Consider the following 24,253-nt stretch of genomic DNA (forward strand, 5'->3'; position numbering starts at 1 on the left):
CACCAAAGGAACGACAGAACTATTTGAGCCAACACAAGAACAAATAATTTTAATGGTTTTTCAGCAGACCGTACTTTTCTCGGAGCTCCACAGTCTCCTCTCTTTGAAGTTGGACAGATACAGTAAACACAACAAATACATGATACAACCCATCACAGCTGGATTAAAAAAATACACAAAAAATATAATACATAAAAAAAATTATTATTTTTAACATTGTGGACTGACACAGCTCTAAAAATGGTGATTGTAACCCTGGTAAAGCTTTACAAAGTCTTTAAAAAAATAAAACAGTACTTCATGTGAAATTCATAAATACATTGGAGGAGAACAGAGGGGCTATGGGGAGGGCAAGGAGGATCTCTGAGGCCGTGGCTGAGTCTTAGCTGGGGCAGGAGGGAGGGATGGAGGGATAGAGAGAAGGAGGGATGGATGGAGAAAGGGAGGGATGGATGGAGAGGTAGATGGAGGGATGGAGGGAGGGATGGAAGGAGCACAAAGCGGTCCAGTTAACGAAGAGCTCCATGTGATGGTGGGAGGTTTGAACTTGGATTCCCAGAGTTTAAATCAGTGAGCGAAAAAAAAAAAAAAAAAAAAAAAAAAAAAAAAAACCAGCACAACCACAAATAACAAATGAACATGCTACATATGAGAGCCTGGGACGGGGGGGCTGAGGCTGTCCCTGTGATTTTCCCCTTTCTCCCTTTGACCCGGCACTGGAGTGGCTCTGCTGGGATGGAGCCCCAACACATGGCATCAGCAAAGGGCATTTCCTGAGCTCTGCGCTGCCCCTGCACACCCAGCATCCCATCACCAATCCCCAGCTCCATCATCCCAAAACACTCTGCACTGCACCTCCCACTGCCTTCAGTCTTCCTCCAGGCGGACAAAGTGTTTCTCCTGCCCCCTGCTCCATGTCACCCTGCACAACCCTCCTGGGGATGCTCTCCCTTGCAACCTGCAGGACTGGACAGGGTACATTGGGTTACTGTGGGCTGTAGCCCCATATTCCCTCTGAGCAGAGCCAGTCTTGCATCCCACATATCCTCTGTCCCCTCTCGGTCCCCTCTCTATCCCCTCCTCTTCCCATTCACAGCTCAGCTCCATGATCCTCCGGACTCAGCTGCTTCCCACTGAGAAAAAGCCAATATCAGAACTGTAAAAACAGAAAAACAGGCCAAAAAAAGATGGAAAATGTACATATGCAAAATAAATCAAGCAAACCCACTGCACCATGGCAAATTGCACCGAGGGGTGCTGGGGCTGGAGAAAAGCCTGAATGCAATTCCTGGAGTATGCACAAACACCACAGCAATGTGATGACCACAAGCCCCATGGTAAGCTCTGGCCACAGGCACCAGAGGTGACAGCAGGGAGTCCTGGGCACTGTGGAGTGGCACAGGATGGAAAAAGCTCAATTCTGTGCACAGTATTAAAAAGCACTTTTCAATTAAAAAAAAAAAAAAAAAAAAAAAAGCCATTAAACAATGCTTTGCATCTCCCGCTCCCAATACTGCCAGGACAGGATGAGGAACACTCATCCTCATCAAGGCACAATGCAACTTTCTCCTGTTCATTTCTCCTGCTTAAGGCCACCACCCCTGCCCTGCTCCCATCTGATCCCACCTCTGCCCTGGGCTCCATGTCCTCACCACCACTCCCAGTGCCGGGTTACACCACTGTTCAAGGGTTATCACCATGGACCCAGTGACACCACGCGGGGACCTGAACAGGGAGGCAAAAGCAGCACCATCCACCGCTCCAACATCCTGCACGGTCCTGGCTCATCGGCACCACTGCATTCCCCATCCAGTGCTGGACACGGGCTCTTCTCCTTCCTCCCTACATTTCCATTCTCATTCTCATTCTTCTTCTTCTTCTTCTTTTTTTTTTTTTTAATATATATATTTATTTAAAAACTGTTCCTAAAGTAGAAAACATCTGCAATCACAAGTCAGTCTTTTTTGGCTATTGCTTTTCTTCTTATTCCTCCTCCTCCTCCTCTTCCTCCTCCTCCTCCTCTCTTCCAATGACTCCCAGTGGGGCTGGGGGGCACAACAGGCGGCGCTTCTGCACAACCCTCCCCACGTCCCTGTGTTCCTCAAGCCCCTGCCTGTCCCAAGGGCCCCTAGTCCTTCACCAATTTGTAGACATGATGCTGGGCGCCGTGCTCACTGGTGGACACCTCAAACACGAAGGCGATGCAGAGCAGGGTTTCCTGGGTATCCCTGTTGGTAACAACCTGTGGGGAAGCAGAGGGGCATCAGTAAGTGTACTGGGGGTGGATGCTGTTATTGGGGGTGTTGTGTGGGCTCAGGCATGGCAGCTTTATGTGCACTCATTTTGCTATCTGCTATTTGGGGGTTTGTGCAGAATCAGAGACAGCTGCACTAATCTGCACCACCAAAACTCTGTCCCCCTCATTGTTTAGGGAGTGAGTGCATGGGCTTGGGCACAGCCATTCCATTTTCACCATCAGAGTGTGCTCCCTGCAGTGGGTATGGGTTGGGGATGGATGCACTGCTGCTTTCAGTGTGCCACCCCACGCTTGATAATCACCATCCAGTAGGCTGCATGCACTTGGGCACAGCTGCTTTATTTGTGGCACCACCACTTGGTGTCCATAACTGGGGCAGTTCGCAAGGCCCCTTGCAGCAATCCATAGCCAATATGACGTCCCACCATTTGATCCATGCACAAAGCTCTGGGAAGGGTGAATACCTGCAGGATGGTGAAATTCTCCAGGACGCTGTTCATCATGTACTTCTCCGGGAGATGCTTGAGTTTGTGGATGAAATTGATCATGTATTCGCACATGGGGGAGCGGTGGATGCGGTAGACAAAGCGGCTGTTCTCCAACCGCGCGTACTCTGTCTGCAATGACAGCCAGGCATCAGCGGGAGGGTGACACAATAATGGGGAATGCATGTGGCAGCCAACAGGGACACCGTGGAATAACCACAGCCTGTGCCCACACGCCCTACATTCACTTCTGGGGTTTTATCCATCCCACACTGTCCCAGGACTCGAAGCATGGACGCCATTCCCAAATACTCCCAACACCGCACAGCACTCACCTCCACCTTCTCCACAACCTGCTTCCCAAAGGAGCACACCTTGGTGGACACTGTGATGGTCATGTTCTCTGCACTGCTGTACTGACTGCTGACACCATAGAAAGTCCCTGGCCCATCCTGGATTGTGCTGTTCAGATCAGCCTGAAGAGAAAAGAGAGGGATGCTGTCATGAGCCACTGTGTTCTTGGGAAACAGGACACTAAGATGGGTTATACAGAAAATCTGTGGGTGCCCCATCCCATGCCACGCATGGGGTCCTGGGCAGCCTGATCTGCTGGGGGGTACCCAGCCCACAGCAGGGGTGCAGCTGGGGGGGGGGGGCTAAGATCCCTTCCAACCCAACCACTCTATGGTCCTATGACCTTTAATGTCCCTCCCAACCCAACCACTCCATGGTTCTAGGATCTTTAAGGACCCTTCCAGCGCAACCACTCCATGATTCTATGATCTTTAAGGGATGGAGGTCAATCCTCCCAGTCTCATACCCAAAACTTGACGAGGAAGAAGGAGTTCTGGGGCCCACGCTCATAGAGCTCCTTGAGGCCACCCTTCTTCTCAGGGAACTTGTCGTAGATCTGGCGGATGTCTACAGCCTCCAGCAGTGGGTCACTATATGAGGGGTTCGTCTGCCCAATGTGCACGAAGAGGTGTTTGCTATACTGTAAGGGCAAATGGGGTCAAAACAAGGTGGAGGTCAGCTGAAAAAGCTGGGTGACACTGAGGGTGAGGGTGGCCAGGTGTCTAGGGGATGGGGAAGGCGGTGTTACCGTTTCGGCATCCCGTGGCACCTCCATGAAGGCAGAGTACTCAAGGAGCCGCAGCTTGGCAGAGGCGATGGTGCGGTCCTGCCAGACCGGCACAGCTGAGGCAGCTGGTGGCAGCGGGGCCAAGGGTTCATAACCTGGGGGGGGACACGGGGCAGTGTCAACTGTTGTGAGCCCCTCTTGTACCACCAGGATGTTGCTTGCCTTGGTGTGCTCCCCCTGTCCCTCCCGAACCTTCTAGGACGGGCATTTTGCTGTGGGGTGGAAAATTTGCACCCTATCCCAAAAGGGGAAAGTAGAGACCTGCTGACTATGGGGTTTGGAGCTGGGTTTAAACCCAAGTTTTCACCTCAGGAGGCTGGGAGAGGTACCTTGGATGGGTGACATTGCTATATAGTATAAGGACAAAAAGCATAGGGACAAAAAGCTGTGAGCGTGCCCCAGGGTGGCTGGCAACATCGGGTGGCACCATGGAGGGGACAGAAAGCTGCATCCCCAGCACAGTTGTGAGGTACCAAGTGATACCCCCAGGAAGGACAGCACTTACTGGCTAGTGATGGAGGCATGGGTGGCTGGATGGGGTAAGCTGGTTGTGCAAATGGTTTAATGCTGAAAAACAAAAAGTGCCTTGTTAGGTTAACAGGGTTGGGTCCCATGGTGGGGCTGGTTGACATGAGGGCTTGCACTTACTCCTGAGAGGGTCCAGGCTGCCCTGGGATTGGCCCACTCCAAAACTGGGGAAGAGTAGAGAGAACACAGTCAGCACCCCTTGACCCCCCAGACCCATCAGCAGCTTCCAGAGTGCCCCTTCCACAATGCAGCCAAGAGGCTGTGACTCCCCCAGGTCCATGTATGGGTTCTTTCCCCCCACCCCAAGTATGGGGACTATGGGCACAGAGCCATCCTCACCCTGGGGGCAGCAGAGAAGACGGCCTGAGGAAGAGGAGGGGGGGGGCTGAGCTTGTTCTGTAGGACGCTGGCCGACACAATCTGAGCGGAGGACATGGACGCCATGCTCTGCAGAGCCTTGTCTTTGGAGACTTGGTCCTTGGGGGAGTAAAGAGAGGAAATGGGCATTATGCAGGGCTTTGGGTGGGCTGCCCTCACCTCCCCAGAAGTTTAGCAAAGTGTGGGGGTGTTGTGCAACCAAGAGATCAGGATGGGGGGGCAGGGGGAGGGGGAAGGGGCATGGTTAATGCAGCCAATACCAAAACTACACAAGGTAATGAACACTATCACCCTGCAAATGGCCTCCCCCCTCATCTACCTCCCCTCCCCACACATGCTGTACCACCCCTCCAGGTGGGAGCTGCCAGGTCTAGGAGGTGTCCCCACTGCCTCCCTGGGGCACAAAGGGTTTAGCAAAAGGCAACGGGGTAATCACAGTATCAGAGCTCAACTTACCAAGTTCATGGCCTGTCCGCAAAAGAAAGGAAAAGACATGGTTAGAGCCAAGGGGATCTTGAGTACACCCCCTGCACTTCCACTTTGCCATCACAGCCTCGTTTTGGGACTGACTCCCCGGCCCTCATGCCATCCTGGTGGTGGGGACCCCTGCCTTCACTGCTTTGTAATACCCTTCAAATCCTGCTTGCCCCAGTGAAAAGGTGAGAACCAGACTCCTTCAAGAAATCCATTTTCCCCATTTTTTCTCGCATTTTGAGGGCAGAAGCTGACGGCAGCAGGCACTCCCCATCTGCAGGGAGAAGTGTACAAGCCAGTTCTTCACTCCCCTCCTCACCCCGCTCAGGGGTCTATGGCCCCATTTATTCACACCTGGGGCACAGCAGATGTGAGATAAATACGGTTTGAGGGAATGCTGAGCTCTGTGTGCAGGAACACATCGGCAGCACGAACCCAAAGAATATGACTGCACCTTAAAGAAGTCACCACTTGCTGACAGATGAGAGTTCTGACTCAGTGGGATGAGAATTTGTCTTAAGGTCCCAGATTTGCCTCCAGGAATGGATGTGAAAGGATGCTCTACATTCACACTGCACTGCTTCGGAGCATTGCTCTTGGTCAGACCTGAAGCATGGCTGGGGCTGGAGCCATTCATCCAGTGCCCTCTTAAAATTACTTTTTGCAAAGCTTTCTGTTGTCATTCATTCTATTCCACCAGCTGTCCCCGCTCCTGGGCTTGGGGTCTGGTGTACAATCCAAATCATTTGGGGTCCCCTCCCAGCAAACAGCTGGGGATGACGGCGGATGGTCCTTGTGGCATTGGGATCTACCTGCTCAGCGCTTTCAGAGGGCACAACGTGGTAATCCTGGAATTATGCCCCCCTGCCAGCCCCAGTGCAGGAGCACTCAGACCCAAATGGCGGCAATGTTTAGGGGACTGAGTGAACCTCACCCAGAAGTTCTGGAGACAGAATGCTATATTCTTGGGGCCAGAAGCTTTCAGGGCCCCCAGATGAGCCTGAATCCAGCTGAGGGGACTGAATCAGGAGCAGCCCAGGCTGTGCAAATGGGATGCCCTCTATGGTCACCAATGGGGACCACTGGGTGGGGACACCTGGGTGGGTCCAATCCAAGGAGGGCTCAGTCCTTTGGGCATATCAGTGCCTGCTGTGTCCCTCCATTCCTACCCTCCCAACAAATAACACCAGGAACAGTAGAAATGGTTAAGGACAGGTTAGTCGGGCTGCAGTTAGGAGGAAGGAAGGAAAGGAAAGCCAACCACAGCAGCAGGCGATCCAGTTTTTCCTAGCTTGGCTCCATTCACCCCTGGAACTATGGGTCGTCCTGGGACCATCACTGTGTCCCCAACTGGGAACACTGTCCCCACAACATGGTGTGTGCCATCCTTGAGGACACTGCTTGGGGACATTGCTGTTTTAGCCTCTGACAAGAGCAGGGGGAGACAATCCTTGTGACCATCCCAAGTCTGGGGAAACCTTTTGGGTTTTGCTTTGTTGCTAGTTGCACTGGGATGGGTCTTTTCCCCACTGGGAGATGCCCAAAAGAGCAGAGTGTATCACAAGGGGAGGATGTAAATCCAATTCCATGTGATCCAGGTCGGGGGGTGGAGAGGACACCATGGATACCTCCACATTTTTGGGAGACAAGAGGGAACACGCAGCCCTTGCAGCCACTCCAATCCATCAGTTCCAGGAGCAAAGGGAGGAGGGAAGCAAAAAAAAAGCCATCAAAAGGAGAGGAAGCTGCACACTAGAGAGTGGAGAGTGTTAGTGGTCAGCAGGCAGGAGGGAAGCGGGCGCATACCTTCAGCTTGGACTGAATCTCCCGAGATTTCCGTCGGGCAAGAACCTGCAAGTGGCTAGAGACCTGCAGAGAGAGAGCAGGAGAGGGGAACAGCAGAGCCGTCAACCAGAGGAAAAGAGAGGAAGGAGAGGGGCTGCCCATGCTCAGAGAGACACCGCCGAGGACACCTGGGCACGGGTGCCAACGTACCTTGATGCCAACCTGGTACTCCCGCACCTTCTTCCGAGCTAGAACCTGGATGTGGCTGGACACCTAGCGCCCACCACGCCGTTAGAAAGGAAAACACAGAGCATGAAGACATGTCCCTGCACTGCCCCAGGGGAAAGTGTATGGGAAAAATGGGGCACGTAGATCCAGAGTGCTCCAGGAGATGCTCGTGGTCTTACAGCATTGCAGTTGCCCTGAGCTGGAGGAAGGAAAGTTGGGGGGGAGGAAGTGGGGTCCATGGGGAGAAGGCGGTGGCTCAGTGTTTACCATCTCTCGGAGCTTCCCAAAAAGACAGCCCCACACCTGTGAGCGCACACATCCCTGTTGTGCTTTCAGTAGAGCTGCAATGAAACTGCTGGTCCCAAAGGGGATGCAGCATACCTGGGACCCCTGCTGATACTGCAGGTGGGAAATTCAATAAGAGGTTTTCTTTTGTGCAGAGCACTCCAAGCGCAGGATGGGGCTGATCTGCAGATCCTGAGTGCATGTCTCTGCTCCCAGTAGGGCTCACTTTGGGGGGGAGCAACTTCAGCACCAGCACCCGACTCTCTCAGACAACAAAGGCATGAGGGGGACAACGTCACATACATTGATACCCCCAGAGTATTGCTTTCATCTGTGCCCTCTCCTTCTCTCGATGGAAGGAAATCCAAGTGAGATGCTTGCAACCAGAGATACCCAGCATGAAGGTGAAACACAAGGCTCAAAGCCAGAAATGAAGAATGCAGTGGCTGTGGCTGGACCACAGTCCTCTCCTCCAGCATCAGTCTCAGAAGAGTTTCCCCACAGCATACGGGTACCAGGATCCATCCTATGCAGGGACAGTGGCATGGGGCCACTCCACTATGGGTCACCCCAACCCCTCTGTCCCATGTCCCCTTGGGGAAGGTCATCACATCCATGAGGATGCACAGTGGGCAGAGATGAGCCATGTGTATGTTCTAAGTGGGCACAGTGCACAGAGGGCCGCAAGCACTGTGCAAGCAGAAAAGGAAAGCCGTGTTTCCCTGCTCTGCTGCCACCCCCAATGCTGCCACTGCCAGGCAGTGTTACTCTGGGGACCATTGCCACACCGCTGTCCCCTGGCTGCAGTGGGCACAGCTGGGACTCAGCCCTCAGAATACCTTCAAGCGCACTGTATGCCACACAAGGCACACAAACAGACAAAGGAGCTTTTGGGACATGGGAACAACCTCTGGCTCCAGGTGGAAAGAAAGGGCAATGCGTGGCGATGCTACAAGAGCAGCAGCTCGAGTGCTGTTACGGAGAAATTGACCCAGTGAGGAGAAAGTACAAATGCATGGCACAGCCAGACCCCTCTGGGTACCCCATCCCCAGTGCCCAGATAAAAGCACCCTCAATAAAAGCAGAGTGCCAGCCTCACCTGCTTCCTTGTCCGTGTCTTCCCTGTCCGCAGCTTGATGTAGCGCGCAATCAATTCGTTGCGACCTGCGGGGATGTGCAGCGTCAGCCCCAGCACAGCGGGGAGAAGGGGACAGCATGGGACGAGGGGACACTGGTCTGTAACAGGGAGGAGGCTCTGCCAGGAGATGGCGCTGCCAGGACAGCTGTGTGGCCCCAGGGAACACTGGGGTGGCCCATGGGGACATTGGAGTGGCCAACCGCCAGTGAATACATGGGAACATGGGAACATCCGTTGTGTCCACCACCCCCAGCACCATGGAGGACAGACTGGCGGTCAGGGGGTGGTATCCACTGGTACCCCCCCTACAGAAGTGTCCCCAACATAGGTGACCATGGATCCCCTAAAACCATCCCAATAGGGCACTCCTTTGAGCACAACCCCATTCTGTACATGGGTCCTGGGTCCCCCCTGAGCACTGAGCTTCCCCCAACACACCAAGCTGCCCTTTCCACCAGTATTTCCTAACGTCCTGAGCTTAATTCAAAGCAGAAGTGCTTTTGCACCACATTTTACAGGGCCAGCTGTGGCCAATCTGTGCTCCAACGTCAGAGCAGCTGGGAGCATTCTTCAACCCGGCCCTGTTCCCCCCCAATGCCTCACCCCCCGCACACGGGGGCGGCAAGGCACGCCAGATTTATTTTAATGGACCAGATGGTGGTGGTTGGAACTTGTCGAAATGCCCTTGGAGAGGGTTTCAGCTTTAAAAATAAATAAATAAATAAAAATAAAATAAAATTAAAAAATCCCCACCACCCTACCCTGGGCAGCTCCAGAGCAACTGGGAGGGGGAGGGAGGGGGGTGAGAGGGGACACATGAGGACTGACAGTGCCAGGTGCTATGGGGTGGCTGCGGTAGACAGGGGGTGGTGGCCACAGGGGGGTCACCATGGGTCCATTGTGACCCATGTCACAATGTGGGCACAGAGAAGGGTCCCTGTGTTCAGTCCTGTCCTCTGTTCAGCAGCCATGGGTGCCCTGGTGCAACCCCATGGCAACCCCAAAATGGTGGTGCAGACATCACTCCTGCCTTTTAATTAATGAGCAGCCCCTAATGACCAGGACTCACTTGCTCTTGGTTGCCAAAACACTGGCTTGGAAGGAGCCGTGGCACCATGCACCTATCCCGGCCTCATCCTGCCCAGCACTCAAGGGTGCCCCATGCACCCATGCCTCATCCTGTCCAGCACCCACAAGTGCACCGGTGATGTGATGCCACAGGGTGCAGCAATGCCTGTGACTTGTGGGGTGTTAGGTTTGGGACCTTCAGCACTCTGGCTGCACGCAGCCCATTCCCATGTCCCATCCCCATGCTCAGCAGTGTGGAAGCAAATACGGGAAATGAAACCTGGATGCAGCGATGCACCCAACATGATGCCCAACACTGGACATCTCCCCACACCTCTGCCTCATCCCTCTGGGGTGCCCATGGCTGTGTCCTTGTGATTCACTCGGAGCCATGCCATTCCCTCGGTGAGGGCACATCCTCCTCCAAATTACCACATTCCCCAAATTCCTCTCCCCTGACACCACCACGTCAACCAGTTGGACAGCTCTGTTAAAAATAACCCAGTGGGACACGCCGGCGGCCAAAGAGCGGTGCGAGCATGACCAGCCCACCCCATGGCTCCCACCTGCTCCTGGGGCACGTGCACATCCCACACCCCATTTCCATGGGACACTGGCACCATCTCCTGAGTCAGCACAGTACTAAGCAAAGCCACTCATCCTCCCATTTGGGTGCTCCAAGAGGGTTCCCAAATCAGTGCCACCTGGAGATGTATAGCCCCAGTGTGACCCAATCGCTCTCCCTATGAATATGTTTCAGACCCTGCCTTCCCCCTTTGCAATGCCCAAAGCCACTCATCCTTTGGGTGCTCCAAGGGGGTCCCAAAGTATTGCTGTCATGCGGGGATGCTTGGACCCAGTATAAACCCATTGCTCTCCAACAGGTTTGTTCCGAACCCCACTTTCCAAAGGCACCTCTGAGAGAAGAGCCCTCTGCAATGCCACCCCCAACCCCTAAATACAGAGCCCTCTGGGTGTGCGATGGGAGGTGGGGGCCACTGCCTCTTTAAACAGCTGCCAGATGGCTCTGAAAGGCTGGAAAAACCGGTCTGCGCCCGGGTGTGCTGCGCAGGGCCAGACTCCCAGCGGCACTTCAGCTATTCCAGGAGAAATCCAAAAAATGCACCCGCTCAGGAAGCCCTGTACTGCCTTTCACCCACCAGCTCTGACCAGGGTGCCCCAGGGTGGCACTGGAATGGGGATGGGGATGGTATGTACCAGGTACCCAGTGCCCTCTGCGCCGTGGGTGGATAAGCCATTGGATGATGACGGCACTGTCACTGGTGCGTTTGGAGGTCACCACCAGGGATAGCAGTGTGGCACCGTGTCCCACAAGAAGGAGATCTGAAGTCACCTGTCAGGGGCTGACATCGTGGGAGGGAGAGAGAAGGGGACAGCCCCACTGTGGCACAGATGTGGACACACACCTTTGTCCTCTCCTTGGTGGCACTGCGCACCCCTGCCTTCATCACCCATCCTCATCCTTCCTGCTGCAGCGGAAACAAGGCTGAGCCCAAGCAAAACGCATTTCACAAATGGGGCAATGTCACCTGATGCAGAACAGGTGGCTTGGAGTGGGCTGAGGGCCACAGCCACCATTCTCTTGGAGCACTCCCTGGTTCAGGACACTACAGGGAGTGGTATGAGACAGGACCATGCCCACTCCCTGCCCCACGGCTCCACCAAACCTGTCAGTCCAGCACATTGAGAGCAGGAGGGAGGAGATGGCTGTGACAACACCATGGGGACACGGGTCACTGCCCTCTGGTACCCAAAGCCACACAGCTTGGGAAAGAACTTTTGAAGTTGGGGTGCTCTGGGTTGAATCCCAGATGGGTTCAGGGCTCGGAACCAGCCCCATCCCAGCGCACAGTGACGCACACAGTGCCCAACCCATCCTGTGTGTGCACTCACCGTACATCTTGCCTTCATCCGAGAGGATGATTTTCCGCCGGCCACAGGGGGGGTAGATTGCCAGAGCCTCCTGGAAGCTCTGCTCGATGTCCGGGCTCCACACTCCCTCAGCATCGTTGTCCAGGCTCTTGTCCATCCCGTCCTGGCCATCTTCCCGCCCCTCCCCGGGGCTGCTGCTGGCGTTCCAGCTGTTGGACGCTATGGTGCTGGCTGCTCTGGGCTCTGAGCCCGAGCCCCCACGGACACGTGGCAACCTGCGAGAACAAAGAGACACCCCTGAGACTTGGCCGCAACTGTCATGGCCATGTTGGAGTCGCAGGTGACAGCATGGTCCCAGTACATCCCCATGCTGGCACTGCACTAGGAGAGCACTCCGGTGCCAAGCATGCACACAGCTGCATGCCTTGGGGACATGGCCACGTTTGCCATTAAACACCCCAAATCCCGCAGAGCAAAGCCACCACATGCCCACCCCAAATATCACTTGGGAACAATCCATGTGCTGCACTACACACAAAGCATTTGGGCATATGGTGCCCATACAGAGCACTTGGGCACACATTGACACTTGGGGACCTGTGAGCCTCAACCCTGCACCCCCAGTTCAGCAGAGCAAAGCCACCAGATGCCCATCCCAAATACCAGTTGAGAATAGCCCATGTACTGCACTACTCACAAAGCACTCAGACACATAGTGCACACACAGAGCACACACGGGCACCATGTCTGACCATGGGACACAAGATGACATTTGGGGACCTGAGCCCCCAAAAGGTGGGGAGGGGATTTGACAAACCAGGTGCCCAAGGATGCTTCCCTGCCCTCCTGCACAGTTTTGCAGAGCAGCATTGGATTCTGTTTGGAGGTGTCTCGCTGCGCAGTGCTACGCTTCCCGTTTGGGGTGGGAGCGTGCAAAGGTCTCAGCACGCAGACATCTCCTTTTAAAGGAACTGCAGCAACTCACTGGCTCGGGCACGCGCCCAGGCTGCTTTGTGTTGTGTTGTGTTTGTTTTTTTTTTAATTTTTTTAATAAAAAAAGAAACTTTTCTCCCCCCTCCTTCTTTGCCACCACCCTCTCTGTGATGTCAGTCCCTCTGACCCCCCCTTGCTTGCTCCCCCCCATTCCAACGCCCCCCTCACCCCCCCAGCGCTCCCCCTCTTGCCGAACACTGTGGCCAAATAAGGAGAACTGGATTGCAGGATGGAGCCGGCAGCCAGGGGAGGGATGGCGGCAGCGGGCTGCAGTGCTCTGTACCCCACGCTGAGCACAGCCCTGGGGGGCTGCATAGGCTGGGGGGAGGGGCTTTGTGTGTGAGCGATGGGGATGGGAGAGGGATGGATGATGCAGAGGGGCTATCACATAGGGCTGAGCCCCCCAGCGCCCACCCCATGCAGTTCCCTGGGATCTCGTCAACATGCAAACCCCACAGTGGGTGCAGGGATGGGAGAGGGACTGCCAGAATGCGGGCGGCCTGCCTATGGATTGGCACATGGGACTGAGCCCATCCCATACAGCCCAATGGAACCCTGTTCCCATGTAAACCCTATACTGGTGCTGAGGAGACCCCCTGCAGACCCCACAGCACCCAGACCCCACAGCTCTGAAGCACCCGGAGTCTCCCCCAGTAATGTGAGATCCCCCCCTCTGCAGTGGGATCCCCCTCATGGGATTCGGGTGCCAGGAGAGGACAGACCTGAGAATTGGGTTGCAGGGGTTTTGCAGGGTGCTACAGCCTGAGGCAATGGAGGCTCTGGGGAGCCATAGGACTAGTGGTACCACTGCCCACATGGTGACAAGTGGCACATGTCACCATCCCCTTCTCCAAGAGCTCCCAGCTCCTTGCAGCCTCCCCACATCCCTCCCACCTCACTGCCTCCCTCCCCAGCAGGGAAATCCCAGTGCAGCCCTTTCAGGGAAGCAGGGGAAAAACAGAGGGAGGAGGAGGGCAAAGTGGGGCCCTGGCCAAGGTGCGAGGAAACAGCTCCTCCTCCATCAAACCTGCTTTTAGCTAGGCCAAGAGATTTTATTTCCTGGAGGGAGGGTGCAGAAAGGCAGCAAGTCACAGCTTTGACGTAAGGGGCCGAGCACAGCGCTCCACCCAACCTTACAAAACAGCAACCAGAAAAGCAATTAGGAAACCAGCACGGCTGGACCTGGGTACCAGCCTGCCCGACCTGATCAAGGCTGGGAGGGACTGGAGCTGCAGGAATAATAACATCTCAGTGTGTCCCTCCTCCTGGCTTCTGCTTGGGACAGGGACTGAGCCTCTGTCCCACAAGGACCGTGGCACCTCAGCAGAGACATTCATAGCCACACGGCAAAGAGATGCTTGTTGCACCGTGGCAACCTTGGGGTACCCAGGAGGGTACAGGATGGGTACTCACAGTGGGCATGGGGGGGGCCACCAGGGCATGGCCAAGGTGAAACTGGGAGATAGAAACAGATGTGGCATTCCTGTGGGCTGCGTGCTCACCCCAAGCTTGGCCCCAGTGCAGCTCAAGGGCTCGCCAAGGTGAGGGTCCTCAGTCCTAAAATCCTATGAGAAATCCCTGCCAAACCCTGTGGCATCAAAAGCTTTGCCCAAGGGGTTGCAAAGAGTGGGTGCACAGATTGGGGAATGGAAATATTGAGGACACAGTGGCGGTGCCCAAGTGCCCAGGTCAGGAGCAGAGTGCTGGCAGGGCACAGTGGGGGCAGGAGCAGCAGAACCTGATGCAGTAAGGACTGTGGGGGGCAGAGGATGTGTGGGAGGAGCATGAGGGCAACTGGGGCTGGGAGCACAGGGATGGAGCTGGGAGCATGGGGATAGAATGGGGAGCATGGAGTGACACCTCATCCCCAGCATAGCTACTGAGCTTGGGGTCAAGGTGCATACTCTTCTCCCCAGCATGCTTAGCCCCAAAAGCACTTCCACCCACCACACATCACTGCAGCCCCATATCCCGATTATGTGGAGCAGAAAGCCAGGATTTGGGGTCTGCCCAAAGCAAGAGAGGATGGATGGATGGAGGAAGATGCCATCCTATGGTGGCTATCATCATGACACAGGGACCAGGACCTTCATCTTGCTCCTCACTTGCCACAGCCACCCCTGCCCTCCTAGTGGCATCAAGGTGGCCCTGCTGTGGGTGACAGCTTCCCCAACTCCATGGGGAGCAGCCTCAGGACTGCAAACTGGGGACACACACATTTGAGCATGAGCAGACGCAGCACAAAGGGCTACTGCCACCACTTTACTCCCTCCGCGCGCAGCGGAATGGGGCAAGCCAGCCCTCCCTACTTGGACCCCATAGCAAAAGGATAAAAGTTCAGCAACAAGTTGGGGCAGGCATCGGGGCGGGCGCAGCCTCACCTGCACAGTAACTGCTGTGGTGCAGACACTTGATGGGGAGGGGTGGGGGGAAACACGGGGTCATCACCACTGGTGGCACAGAGGGAATCGCTCTGTTGGGCTGTGCTGCTCAGACGCTGAGGCAGGAAGGGTGCGATGTGCCCCGAGGAGGACACTCAGGGTGCCAAGAGGAGCTGCCCCCTTTGGTTCTGCAGAACCCCAAGCCAACAAACCCCAAAGCAGAAGCCCCAATGCATTGGGTGCAATGCAAGAGCCCACCCAGACACCAGAAGACAATCTGTGGGACTGTCCATGTGTTCCTCGGTGATGGGAGGAGCACAGGGTCACCCACACCATGACACATCCCACGGGGCTGTGAGTGGGGCAGTGGAGTCCCACCTGCAATGAGAACATGACCGATGTTTCAACAACACAAGGTCTCCTAGGAAGACCCCAGCAATGGGAAGATGTTCCCCCGTTCACTAATATTCCATGCTGCACACCAAACCATGATGCTCACTGTGAAATGACCCTTTGTCGGCACTGGGGCTGGAGGTGGCACAGCTTTGCTGACCCCACCCTCTTCCACCCAGCAGCTCTGGGGCTGCAGTGTGGGACTCCTCTGCTCCCTTCCACCCAGGGCTGTGCCACGGGGCCACCCACAAGTCCCTGGTACTTCCTACAGAGCAGCCTGACTAGTTTCCTTTCCTCTATCGCTTCCTGTCCCTTCCGGCTTGGCAGACGGCTCAGGAAGCAATCAGAGCAGGGAAACTGCAAGAGGCCACGTGGCAGCATCCCACCGGGGTCTGCGGTGCCACTAGGGCCATCCAATCATGGGATGCTCATCTGTGGGGTGCCCAACCATAAGGTGCCCACCTACAGGGTACCCACTGCAACCCCACCCTGCAGACCTCAGCACAGTTCCCCAAAAAAACTGCCATCACTGCACTGGTCAAGGATGCTCCATTTCAAATCACGAGGGCAAACGATGGGGAAATCTCATTGATGTGTCCCTGTAAAATTAGGGTATGGTCAAGGGATAAGACCTAGGTGAAGCTCATGGTGCCTCACGTAAGATGCTCCACACTGGTTTTTGGCTGCTGCAGGACCTACACTAGTTTCACCCAAGGCTCTGGGCCCGGGACATGGGGACAGACGGACACTGTACCCCATCCTCTGTCCCTCCTTGCCCCAATTACCCTGCCCAGCCAGGGCGTTGCACCCGTCAGGTCATAAATAGAAAGCTTTGACGGCATTAATTACTCTCTGTGTTATGAAACAAGAGCAATGAAAACAACAGGGTTGGGGTTGAAGACAGGCCACCACCATGGCCATCCCATGACACCCACAGCACCAGGTGACCTGGAACATGGAAGGGATATGAAGGAATATGCTTTGCTCCCACCCCAAAAATGTGCCCATCCTGGTATGCATGGGGACATTTACCACAGGGTGGCCACTGTGTCCAGGACCCCAAGACCCATTGCCACCACGGGCAAGGGAGAGCTGTGGGTACCAGGGCTCTGTGCACACACATGGGGCAATGTCCCCTTGCTGGGTGGGAGAGACCCCAGAGACCCCCTCAGGACACACTCCCTCCACAGAGGAGAAGGTTTGGGTGCTGCTGACCCCACTGCAGGGAGAACATCTTCTTAGGGATGGAGACTTCTGGGTGAAGAGGAGGAAGAAGAGCAGGAGGAGGAAGGCTTCAATGCATTTCTCACTTGCCCCCTTCCCAGTCACCTCCACACCCAAGAAACCCAACCCTAACCTGAAGCAGCTGCACTGCTGCCTGCACCAACACCGCGGGGTGAGCACAGCACTGCACAGAACAGGAAACCAGTGGGGCATGCAGCAAAGGGAGCAACAGCCAACCCCCAAACTCATAGGAAAAGGGTTGCAGGGTCACAGGAAGGCTTGCAGAATGCAACCTTTCCTGCCTGATTTTCCAAGCTAGGGACAGTGGGGTCACTGCTATGAGGTCCCCAGTGTCACCAACCCACATGGGACAGCCTACAAACCAAGACCATGCAAAAACAGCGCAGCACTGAGTGCTGTACCACTTTATTCCCAGAAAGGGATATTTAGGCTCAGCATCACCTCACTGCTTGCTACCTCAGACAAGCAAAGTGAGTGAGCGAAGCACCCTGCTGTGCCATGGACATGCACCATCACTTTCTGCTCAATCTCTCTCAGCACTGCCCAACCCATCTATTGTCCCCACTGGGAGTCTTGGGGGAAGGTCACTCCCACCAGGCAGGCAGGCACAGGGTCCTGCCCAGTGCCTTCACCTTGAGAGGGATGAAGCCCGTATCATCATCATCACCAAACCCAATGTCCACATTGGTTGTATGCACAGCAGGAGTCAGCAGCTGGGGGAGGGCAGTGGGGAGCTGGCACGGGCCCGCAGCCCATCCTCCATGCACAGTGCAGCTGTAAACTTTGAACATCTTCCGGAGAGAAGTTAGTGGCTGTTGTGAACAGCTGGATTTAATTTGATGAGGAGTGAGGAGGAGACAGTCGTGGGGAAATAATATGGCTTGGAGCTCCTGGGCGAGAAGCCCAGAGCCCCAGCAGCACTCCACTTCCCAACCGAGGTGGGGAAACTGAGGCATAGAGCTGCTGGGACACCAGTGGCTGAGGCCTCTGGGAGTGGTGGGATCACTGTCTCTGGAAGTGTTCAGAACCACAGAGATGTGGCAGCGAGGGACACAGTCAGTGGGTAAGGTAGGATGGGTTGAGGCTGGATGGGATGACCGTAAAGCCACGGCGCCCATCTCCCAAATGGGTAAAACCACCGCTCCAGCAACCTGTCCAAACCCGCACTGTATCGTTGTGTGCCCGCTGCAGGCTGGCATGGGGCACAGCCCCGATGGCTCACCCCATCATTACCTGCCTCCCTCCCTCCGTCCAAAAAAACATTTCGTAACACAACACGTGACGGTGGCAATCACGAACGCCCACACGCTTCAGGTGCTGTCCCCAACCACAACACAGGTGCTTGGGCTTGGCCACCCTGGCATGCTCCCAGTGCCTGACCCGGGCACCGACCCCCAAAAAAGGATATTTCCCAGCAGCACCCCAGGTTGGGCCAACACATAGAAACCATGATAGTCCCTTACAGCCTTGGAGCACATTGGCGGTTGAAGTACAAGAGGAGCTCTTTGGGATCACAATACTTCAGATAGTGTCTGTCCCACCTCTGTGAGCACAAACCCACAAACCTCGGGAATGGTTCCACAGCCCATTTTCTGCTATCCACCTCTGCCCCTATTCCCACAGATGGAAGGCAGAAAGCCCCATTTTCTCCACAGAAAGCCCAACATCATCCATTTCTCCCCATCCCAATCTCACCCTTTGTCACACTTGGTGTGTTGGATGGGAATGGTGCAGCTCCGTGATGTTTCATAGGTTAATTATAGCCAGTGAACACAGCAACTCCCACATCTCCATAAGACACCAAGATGCTCCCAGCTCCGCTCTCATAGCAAACAAGGGGTTAAACGGCGATTAAAGACGGTGTTGTTTCCGGTATCATGATAAATAGTGACCGTATGTCATGGGAAACGCAAGTGAGTTCTTCTGCTGTGGGCTATGGATGGGTCTGGAGGATGGAAGGGATTTTGCAAGACATGAGGGGGATATGGGCTGAGAAGGTTGGTCCCTGTGCAGAACCTCTTTTGTCCCCTGGAGTGCCATGGTCAAACCATCCCCATGCTCTGCGCTGTCAGCCCAGCCCGGCTGAGAGCCCCTGCAGCACCGTTATGCAATGTGGCCGCTCCCAAAGGGTTATTTTTGTTAGAAAAGCTGCTGCTGTGCCAAACCTGGGGGCAAGCCCGGCCTCAAGCTGTGCCTGAGGTTCTGCAAGGATAGGAAGGTCCCCTCATTCTCCCATCCCCACTCAATGTCCCCATCCCCACTGAGCAGGGCAGATCCATGCATAGACTCAAGCATGTCCAAACCCAAAACTTTGTACCCCAATGGGACTTATGTCCCCTATATCAGGGAGCAGCTGCCACCTCCCCACCAACTGGGCCATCCCTGGTGACCTCAGCGAGACTCCTCACGCCCCATTTGGGGAGCCACTCATGGGAAAACCACCCCAAAATCCAATGGCTGAGAAGAGCTTTGGGGCCAACAGAGCTCCAGATGTGACAGCACAAAGTGGGGCTCAATGCACCCCACAGCCCCCCAGCAAACACACAGTGCCCCCAGGCAGCGCAAAGCCCTGACTCACGGTGCACACGTCGGAAAGCGATAGGAGGGGGCAGAGGACGCTGGAGCCCAAAATACCCCAGTGCGCCTGACACAGAGATTAGCGCTTTGCTGCGACACTGTCGCCTGGCCTAGCTTGCCATGGCCCCAAGAAAAATCCCAGACCCTCTGCCCCAGTGTGGACCAGCAACACACGTGCATGCTTCCCCATTCCCAGCAGTTTTCTCCCTAAAAATGACTTCTTCCTGGGTGATTTTGGGCTGGATGTTATTTTTCTTCTGAACAGGAGAAGTGAAAAAACAAAACAAAACAAAACCAAATGAGAGTGCAAAAATAAAATAATAATAATAATAAAGATGACACATTGCCGAAAATTATACACCTAATCGCTGACTCGTTAGCAATGCACCCCTATGACGAGGCATAAAGTGTTTAGCATACACTCAGCGCATGGTCATGTGTGTGACACACATGTAACGTGACACGTCCCCGTGCCCCGCGACCCCACTGCCTTTGGGGTGGGCATGGCGGGGTGGGCATTGTGCCAGGGCTGTTTATGTAACGCCCGCTCCGAAGTATAGGCTCTATTGCACACAAGGCCCCTTTGTAACCCTATGTGTAATCCGGAGATGCACAGCGTGAAGGGGAAAAAACATGGATTCACTCCGACGCAAACCCTTTGGGATGAGAAATGATGAGTGGGGTCGGGGAGGGATGAGCCGTCCCGCAGCGCTGAAAATGGGAAATGGTTGGAGTGGGGGGGGGGGAGGGTAAGTGGGGAGAGGGGTGGGGGGAGCTGCGTGATGGGGGGGTCCCGGCACTGAGTGGGCTGGGGGCACTGCAGAGCCGTCCGGGGAGAGAAGGAGCGGCCGGGAGGAGCGCACGGAGAGGCCCCGGGGGCGCTCCCAAAGCCGAGCTCCCGCCCGGCTGCTGGTGGGTCGGGGGGCACATTGGACCCTCTGTTCACCTACCCCTCCCCCCCCGTTCCCCACCGCCATCCTATGGAGCCGGAGCCGCCCCTCCCGGGCTCGGTGCAGGCGGAGGAGGGCTGCGGGCCGAGAGGAAGGAGCGCAGGAGGTGGAGGAGAAGGAGGAGGAGGAGGAGGAAGGGGGGTAGGGATCTCTTCCCGACGGCGCTTACCTGCTCCGTGCTCCGGAGGGCTGGGCCGGCCACGGGAGCCGGGAGAGGACTGGGACCGAACCGGGACCGGAGCTGGTGCCGGGGATGGGCCGGGGGAGGACGATAGGAATGCGAGAGCGCTGCAAGCTCCGGAGTCCGCACAGGGAACCAGGCTCAGGGACGGGAAAGTTTATGCAAGGGAGGAGCAGAAAGTTGGGAGTCAATCAGGAGGCGGAGGGGCAGGGCAGACCCTCCTCCCCCGGCCTTCCTCCCACCCTCCTTTCCCGGTGCTCTTCCCTCCCTCCTCCCGAGTACTCCCGCCCCGTCGGGTCCCATGTCCGACCCTCGATTCGCGGTCCCGTCGCGGTGCGGGGATACGGAGGGTTCGGCCCCCCCGGAGCACAGCACAGCGGGAAGAAGGGGCAGCGCAACCCCGACTCCGGGAGGGACTTCTCGGAGCCTTTATCCTCCTTCTCCCTCAGCTTGGGGTGCTTCTGCCCTGTGCCAGCCTTCATTGTCCTCTGTGCACATCCTCATCTTCCTGTGCTCGCCTCCCTCACACCCCTATTCCTTCCTGCACATCTTCATCCTATAAACACCTTCACCCCCAGTATCCATCTTCACCCCCTGCACACACCTTCACCCCTTCCCCTACACTTCTATCACCCCCCCACACACACCCTTATGCTGTGCCACACGCCTTCATCCTTCTCCTCCCTCTCCTCATCCTCACACCCTCATCTTTCTGCAAACACCTTCATCCCCTCCCAAATACCTTCATCTTATCCTCACACCTTCATCCTTCTCCACACATCTTCATATTTTTCCTTGCTTATATATCCTTATCCTCATCCTAGACCCTCATCTCTCTCCAAACACCTTCATCCCTATTCTTTTCCTCATCATTACCATCCTCATATCCTCATCTTCCTCCAAACACTTTCATCCACTTCCAAACACTTTTATCCTTTTCCTCATCCCTCCCCACCACCCCCCCTTCATCCTTACCTCCTCATCCCCCTCCAAACATCTTCATCCCTTCCAAAATAATTTCATCCTTATCCTCATACCCTTATCCCCATGCTAGACCCTCATTCCTCTCCAAACACCTCCATCCTCCTTCTCTCATACCTTCATCCCTCGATGCACTCCCCCACACAACCACAGTCCCCCATTTCCTGAACACCCATTCTTCCCCGTGGCACCGGGATGGGAATTTCAGCCCATGCGCCTGTGATTCCCAGTGGAATCCCAGGGAGCCTAGCCAGCAGCAGGGCTGAGGGGTGGTAACACACTGATTGCATGCAAGTCCTTGGCCATGGCCCAGCCCCAGTGTTGGGATCTGAGGTCCCAATGGCAGAAAGCCCGGCGCTGCTGAGCACGAGTTCAGCACACAGCAAGGACGTGGGCAGGTTAGGTGACACATGGCGCAGTGCATGCAGACGTAGATCAGGGAATGGGATCCTCCAGGCACTTCACTCAGGATAAGGATGCTCCCTGCATCCCATCCCTTTCAGAAACATATTTTTCTGATTTTCATGCCAAACTCAGCTGTACTGAAGCATTTTGGGACACAACAGCCAATGGTGCAGCTCTCCACACACCCATCCAGCACATTCAGCAATCTGGGTGATTAATACGGCCATATCGCATTCTTCCACCCTTGGCCTGGTGCTGACTGCAAGAATCTGGACCAAGAACTGCAGCAAAATGGCTGCAATTCTCCAAGGGCCGTTCGCAGCACTCGTTACTCATCCCTTACTTGGGCAAAAATGACATTGACTGCTCCTGGAGATGACAGACTTAATTGAGTTCAATAGGAGTTTAGTCTGAGTAAGGCATGAGCAAACAGGCGTGCATTAGCCCATGAAGAAAAGCCTGATCTGCAAATGTTTAGGAACACATGGCGTTCTGCACAGGGGAGCAGCAGTGGGGTTACTGCTGTGCCGAGCTGGATGTGTGCAGTGAGTGGCTGCAACACGGTCTCATCCTGTTCCAGTTCTGCCCTCGGTGCTTTGCTGTGGTGCTGCTGATTGGTCTTTTTCCTAAACTTGGTTTCTGCTGTTCTTTGTCCACTGGTGGGAACAGCAACTTCCCTTCCCAAATTATAATATAAAAGAGCTGTGAGCAGCAATGCCATAAATAATATTTTCTTATGGCTGGAACATCCAAGTCTAGGCAACACACCAAGAACAGCTACAACACTGTAAAACTCTGACACTTCTCCAGAATGGATTCACTAATTAAAAAATGATTCCTTTCTTAAAGCAGTTGAAAAATATCAGCTTTCCCAGTGCTGCCTGTTGGTTATCATGCTGAGAGCAGCATGTCCTGCACACCCATACCACTGGGATGTGGCCCAGAGCAGCACCATTCCGCTTATTGGAGAGGGATGGGGTGGGGTGCTCAGCATCAAGGTAGGATATGCAGCATCAAGGTGGGATGCATTCTTCTCTCTTTTCCTTACACCTTTGCAAAAAATACAATGCATTTCCCTGGAGGATCCTGGGAAGAGCTTATGTGCTCCATGGGGCTAAACCCATCCCTGCTCCACCAGCCCAACCCTAACCCCTAAACTCAACCATAAGAAGCCTCAAAGCCTTTGCCTCAGGGTAAATCTCATCCCCTGGATTCAGAAAAGCATTTCTCTGAGGACAGTGCACACTTTGGCCTCAGAAGTTGATAAGCTCCCTCCTCTTCTTCTCTACTTTTTTTTTTTTTTTTTTTTTGATCTTTACTTGCAGCAAGCATTCCTTCCACACCCACGCACACATCCTCATCCTCACTCATTGGTCTGCCTGAGCATCCGTCACACTTTCCATCGGCCAAAGTAGATACACATTGCAACTGCCTCAATTCTTTATCTCCACTAGTGTTAACAGCCAGCGCAAACAAAGGGCCCGAACATCCAGAACCCTATTAAATTGCTTTCATTTGCTTCTTATGCTGCAGTTGGTTTGGTTTAGGAGGATTTGTGTAAGTGATTTGGGGGAGGTTGCTGATGCTGTAATTGCTGTGGGCTGTGCGTGCAGTGCTTGCACATTAGAATCGCTGCTGCTGGCAATGGGTTTGGGATGGGATGGTGTTGTGTCTCCAACCCAATGGGTGATGGGTTTGGGATGGGATTGCATTGCATCTCCAACACAGTGCTGCTTTTTGCTCTCTTTGGCTGCACCCCAGGCTGGCAATTTGGAGGAACTGCAAGTAATATTTGAAAAAAAAAATGTTTGGGTGTGCTGGAGGGAGGAACTCCCAGAGAACAGTGATGCTCTGAGAGAGGGCACTCCCCCGGGGACCCCAGTACCAAACCCCACTTTCTTACCAAGCTTTGGCTTCCTGCCTCCCACAAACGCACAGGAAACTGAGACAAGTGCCGATGGAAGCAGTCCCTAACCATCAGCTGTTCCTTTCCCAATCTCAAACAAATGTGTGGTTGGCAGCTGGATTTGGGCAGCAAGATCTGGCTTTCCCCCACATTTGCTGGCTGCACCTAGCCAGATGCTGGCTAAACCACACCAGTTGTTTCTCCTTCCAGCTTTCCCACGAGGGTAAGGGATGGGGCTATGCATGCACCCATGTAGGGCTCCATCTGCCCCCAGTGCAGTGATGACTCATGAAGCCCAAAGCCATGCAGCTTTTGGAAAACAGAAGAGCATCACTAGGCTGGCAATTTGGGACAAATCTGGAGATTTGTCTCCAAGAAACAGCACTGTTCCTGCTGACAGTTCTTAAATGAAATCAGGTATTGGGTGCTGCTGGCGGCTGGGGGTGACCTTTGGTGTGGGTATGAAGAACCGCCAACCAAAGGAGATCACATCCTCTTCTTGTTTAAAGATTGTGCTACAAAGCCCAAAACAGAAACTAAAAAAGATATATATTTCAGGTTTAACTCTTCCTTCTGCCTGA

At 54.7% G+C, this 24,253-nt stretch overlaps 1 protein-coding gene across 5 annotated transcripts; it reads right to left on the reverse strand.

Moving 5' to 3' along the window:
• Positions 1-28: 28 nt before the first annotated feature.
• On the reverse strand, positions 29-20,513 carry TEAD3 (TEA domain transcription factor 3). Of its 5 annotated transcripts, XM_042837374.1 has the most exons (14): positions 12,478-12,543; positions 11,682-11,935; positions 8,661-8,725; positions 7,259-7,321; positions 7,070-7,132; positions 5,246-5,257; positions 4,751-4,888; positions 4,532-4,575; positions 4,389-4,450; positions 3,845-3,978; positions 3,563-3,736; positions 3,078-3,218; positions 2,722-2,874; positions 29-2,242 (listed from the first exon to the last, which is right to left on the reverse strand). In XM_042837374.1, exons 1-14 carry the CDS (start codon positions 12,528-12,530, stop codon positions 2,129-2,131), a joined length of 1,470 nt encoding a protein of 489 aa, XP_042693308.1. In that variant the 5' UTR covers positions 12,531-12,543; the 3' UTR covers positions 29-2,128. The 5 variants fall into 5 exon arrangements, with proteins under 5 accessions (XP_042693308.1, XP_042693312.1, XP_042693310.1 ...); XM_042837378.1 differs by lacking the exon at positions 12,478-12,543 and adding an exon at positions 20,369-20,513 and having other exon boundaries at positions 7,070-7,321; XM_042837376.1 differs by lacking the exon at positions 7,259-7,321.
• Positions 20,514-24,253: the final 3,740 nt, after the last annotated feature.

This window comes from Centrocercus urophasianus, unplaced genomic scaffold (assembly GCF_019232065.1).
Source record: "Centrocercus urophasianus isolate 14NV4802_14NV808 unplaced genomic scaffold, USGS_Curo_1.0 seq_70, whole genome shotgun sequence".
Lineage (NCBI taxonomy): Eukaryota > Metazoa > Chordata > Aves > Galliformes > Phasianidae > Centrocercus > Centrocercus urophasianus.

Coding starts and splice junctions, on each gene's coding strand:
- TEAD3 (XM_042837373.1), bottom strand. CDS start 12,530: ATGCTGCTCTGCAAAACTGTGCAGGAGGGCAGGGAAGCATCCTTGGGC. Junction 3,979..4,388: donor CATGCCTCCATCACTAGCCA/GTAAGTGCTGTC, acceptor GTCCCCCCCCAG/GTTATGAACCCTTGGCCCCG. Junction 2,875..3,077: donor AGGTTGTGGAGAAGGTGGAG/GTGAGTGCTGTG, acceptor CTGTCATTGCAG/ACAGAGTACGCGCGGTTGGA.